A 4,786-nucleotide genomic window follows, 5' to 3' on the forward strand; every position below is an offset into this window, starting at 1 on the left:
TATGCATTTCAGGCTGGCCTTCAACTCACTTATGTAGCCCAGTCTTGCCTCCAACTCAGTGATCCTCCTGCCTCAGCCTCCCAAGTGCTGGGATTATAGGGGTTCACCACTATATGGGTTCCTCTCCCATTTCACTCTTCAGCCGTCACTCCGGATTCCCGGGGCCTTCTGTGCTGGGGCTCGGTTGAGTGTCATAGAGCCAGAATAAACACAAACCCAGGCCTTACCCAGGCCGCTCACTCTTGTAGAGGAAACACTGGATTCCAGAGCCTTGGTTGAAATCCCAGAGTCTGGGAGAAAGGACAGAGGCACTGGAGGAAGCCAGTGGTTCCACATCCGCCTCAGTATTCTCTCCACAAGTGTTGCCTTCCCATTTGTTCCTAGACTGTTTTCCCCCCAGTCCCAGAGGTTTCGGTGCGGTGGGTGAGGGTCTGTGAGCTGTGTCAGGCAGGGTAAGCCGGGAATGGGCAGCAGCACTCCTGAGTGCTGAGGGGGGGCGGCGGGGTCCAGGCTCGGCCTGAGCTTCCTGGGAACTGGTAGAAAAGGGAACCAGATCAGTTACGTTGATTATGATGTTTATGAGCTTTTTAAAAATTTCCCCCAAAGCTGGGCGTGGTGGCGCACACCTGTAATCCCAGCACTCAGGAGACTGAGGCAGAAGGATCATTGCGAGTTCGAGACCAGCCTGAGCTACAAAGCGAGTTCAAGGCCAGCGTGAATTGCAAAGCAAAACCCTGTCTCAAAGAGACAAAATAAAACAAAACAAAACACAATTATTAAACTGAGTGTGGTGCCACACACCTGTAATTCTAGCACTCAGGAAGCTGAGGCAGGATTGCCATGAGTTCAAGGCCAGCCTAGGCTGTATAGTGAGTTCAAGGCTAGTCTGTACTACAGAGCTAGACCCTGTATCAATACTAATACTAATACTAATAATAATAATAATAATACACAGTTATTTTGCTAGTTGGCAAATAAGCGACAGAACTGATATGATTTGCTCAGAATCACGTGGCTAAGAAGTTTGTCTCTAAGTCCTGGGGTTAAACATGCTGCACTTTAGAGGATGACAGCTGGGTCCCATGCCACCTGGAACGCAGACTGAGAAGGGAAAATGAGGCATTAGAAATGGTGATCTGTGCTGGGAAGGAAACGTGAGGGCTGGGATCATTTAGAAAGAAAGAGGGTCGGAACAGTCAGCCACAACTGGAGTTGGCCTGTGATCCCAGCACAGTGGGAGGCTGAGGCAGGAGGATGGAAAGTTCCAGCCTAGCTTGGGCAATTTAGTGAGACCCTGTGTCAAAATAAAAAAAATAAAAGAGTGGGGTTGTAGCTCAGTACTGGGGATTCAATCCCTAGTATGGTAAAAAAAAAATTATTTAACACAAAATATTAATAATGCTTGCTGGGCATGGTGGCACATGCCTGTAATCCCAGCACTCAAGAGGCTGAGGCAGGAGAATTGATGTGAGTTCGAGACCAGCCTGGGCTACAAAGTGAGCTCAAGGCCAGCCTGAACTGCATAGTGAGACTCTGTCTCAAAGAGACAAAGAAAAAAAAAAAAAAAAAAAAAAAGACAAAAAGAAAATGGAGGAATGCTTGTTTTATTTATTTCTAATTGGGTAGTTTTGCATTTTGCTACTAAGTAAAATTAACAAGTCTAATATATCGCTTCTCGGCCTTTTGGCTAAGATCAAGTGTCGTAACAAGTCTAATAGGTTTGCTTTGACAGAAGGGTGAATCCTTTCCACAAAGACACTTAACTCTTTTTATAACTTAGAAAAACAAAAACAAAACAAAGTCTCCCTGCACAATTTTCACTTTGCTTTCATAACTTCAGCACCTTGATTCTTCGAATTTTTCTCTGTAATGTGCTGTTCTAACATGTCCTATGCATACTTACGGACACTCACATATCGAGGTGGCTGCCCGCCAAGGCGAGTAGCTGCCATTCTTGGGGGGCGGCAGAGGGCCTGGCAGGGCTCCCTGCGCCTGTGATCACTCAGCCCCTTCACGGAGACTGTAGGAGGGGAGCAGATACAGGGACAGACGCCTGAGCCGTGCCGCTGGGAGCCAGGACCCAGCCACGGGCTGCGGGCTGCCTTGGGAGCTGCGCTGCGCCCGGGGATCCTCAGCGAGCACTGGCCTCGGGGCCGGGCCCACTCATCCAGCACAGGACAGGGCGCCGCAAAAATCTGAGCACACCTGACCCCCAGCCCACGCCCAGGGCTGCTGCTGTCCGGTCCCCTGAAGACAGAGTAGTGAGATGCCGTGGGTGACAAGCTGTGGCCATTCACTGAGCAGGCGTTCCCGCGGGGCCGGAGGATGAGCAGGACCTTCCCAGGGGAGGGTGAGGGAGATGGTGGGGGAGGCGATGCAAAGAACAGACGTGGAGGCCACAGGGCACTGGTGGTGCGGCCACTCCTGAACCCCAGGAGTGTGGTTCACTCACTTCCACCTTGTAAATACCCCATCATGGTTGACTCCAGGGACCAACGTAAAGTCTCTGAGTGCTGTGGTTTATAGCTAGACGTCCCCGCAAAGTCTCCTGTGCTCAGATGTGGGGCTCTTGGGAGGTGATCGGATCATGGGTGTGTAGTACCCCCTTCCCCTGAAAATAAGACCTAGCTGGAAAATAATCTGTCTTGTTTTCAAGGCTGACTATTTTCCAGCTAGGTCTTATTTCCAGAAAAACATGGCTCTAGGTCAGTCCACTGGTGAGTTTACAGCTGGGTGTCCTGCTGCGGGTGAAGCCTGATGGGAGGAGGTGGCCGCCATGCAGAGCCCGTCCTGGAGGGGCATCTCCTTCCTCCTCCCTCCACCGTCCTCTGCTTCCTGCCTGCCCAGCCTCCCCTGCCCCGCCCCTGCACCCGCCCAGAATGGGCTGAAGCCTCCACACGCTGTGAACCCAAATCACTCTTTCCTCCTGCAGCCTGTGGGTGTCGGGCCCACTAAGGAGAGGCCTGCTGACTAGCTCAGCGTCACGGCAGCTCCTGGGGCCTGGGCGGGTCCCACAGTTTAGGGGAAAGCCAAGCAAAGCTCTGCAATCAAGACAAATAGTCCTCCGGCGCAATATTTTTCAGGACAATATTTTTAAAAAATCACAAGAATCTACAGTGAATATTAAAAACTTTTTTTGTTTGGTACTGGGAATCGAACTCACGACCTCAGGCTCGCCAGGCAAGCACTTATGCCACTGAGCTATATCCTTGGCCCAAGATATTAAAAACTTAAAAAAAAAAACTTTTAAACACAGGGAGCTGGGGATTTAGCTTGGCGGCACAGTGCCTGCCTGGCAAGCACAAGGTCGTGAGTTTGATCCCCGGTACCGGAAAACAACCAAAAATACCAAAAAACACAGGATCTACCCTGGTAGTCACATGACTCCCATACTGTAATTATGGCCCCAGTTCTAGTAAAACTTTATTTACACAAACAGCTGGTAAGCGGCTGTGATTCACTGACTTCTGAAGAAACATTATGTTAAGGTCATATGTATATAGTGTTGGGCATAGAACCCAGCGCCTTCCCGGTGCTTGGCAATTACTGTGCCACTGAGCTACACCAGAGCTCTAAAACCTGTCTTCCATACGAATATAATGGATGTAAATAACCTCAAGTGGATTAATAGTAGTAAAATAGGAAGTGAAGAATTTTGAATATTTTGCCTTTGTTTTAATCTATTTAATTGTATATGGAATTATATTTAATTGTATATTTAATTATAGATTTTTTTTTGTATTGGGGATTGAAACTAGGGCCTCACACTGATACATATCTCAAAGCTTTTTATTTTTTGAGACAAAGTCTCACTAAGCTGTCCAGGCTGGGCTCCAAATTGCTATTGTCCGGCCTTAGCCTCTTGAGTAAATGGGATTACAGGTGTACAACACTGCCCAACAAAAATTAACTTTTAAATAATGACCCGCTTACAAAATTCGTGAAAATACAGCAGCCAGGAAGATCAAGCACCTGGTGTGTCCCCCGTGGCTACAGGTTGTGCCCAAAGGGCTGAGAATATAGCTCAGCAGTACAAGCGATTCCCAGTACCGAAAGAAAGAAAGAGAGAAAGAAAGTGGCTGTGACCAGAAAAGGTATGCAGGAGTCTGCAGGCTACCTCACTTTAATTTGGATTCATCAAGGTTCCATTCTGTTGTGCCTTAATTTTATTTTAGTTTTCTTTTTTTTAAATTGAGACAGGGTCTCGCTATGTAGTTCAGGCTGTCCTCGAACTCGCTATGTAGCCCAGGCCGGCCTCGAACTCAGACAATCCTTCTGTCTCCGCCAAGCCCTCCTCATTAGGCCCCGCCCCTTCGCCACACGGTTGTCCTGACAACCGCGTCCCCACTCACCTCAGGTAAGCCTGGGGGCGTTCCTCAGCGCTCCCATTGGCCCAAAGTTCAAAGAAGGAGGTTGTACTTCACATTCGTTGGCCAGTTGAGTTGGGCGGGGCAAGGCATCGCGTTCCCATTGGCTGATTGTCCAAGGGAGGCGGGTCCTTGGACAGCGGTTGGGGCGCGGTTGGGGGGCGCCGGCAGGACCGCAACCTTGAGTAGCGCGCTAGACGCCCGCACCCCGGTATCTGCAGGATAAAGGTGAGGAGGGGCGCGTGGAAGAGCGAGGGCAGGAGGTGAGGAATTTCGAGCGGCGGCGGGATGCAGAAGTTTGCGCTTCGCAGGGTCTGTCCCGCGGGGCCATGACCACCCCGGCGGGCTCGGGCGCGGGCTTCGGCTCGGTGTCCTGGTGGGGCCTGTCGCCGGCGCTGGACCTGCAGGCGGAGAGTGAG

The 4,786-nt window shown here is 50.3% G+C and overlaps 1 protein-coding gene across 1 annotated transcript in view; it reads left to right on the forward strand.

Annotated features, from left to right (window-relative positions):
* Positions 1 to 4,472: 4,472 nt before the first annotated feature.
* The window catches only part of Dnaaf3 (dynein, axonemal, assembly factor 3), a gene marked incomplete in the record, with an annotated part of 6,096 nt that continues 5,782 nt past the window's right edge, over positions 4,473 to 4,786 (forward strand). The window contains 2 exon segments of the mRNA XM_005413352.2: positions 4,473 to 4,595; positions 4,679 to 4,781. Coding sequence (XP_005413409.2) covers positions 4,697 to 4,781 — 85 coding nt within the window.

This window comes from Chinchilla lanigera, unplaced genomic scaffold (genome assembly GCF_000276665.1).
Source record: "Chinchilla lanigera isolate Chin_1 unplaced genomic scaffold, ChiLan1.0 scaffold00166, whole genome shotgun sequence".
NCBI lineage: Eukaryota > Metazoa > Chordata > Mammalia > Rodentia > Chinchillidae > Chinchilla > Chinchilla lanigera.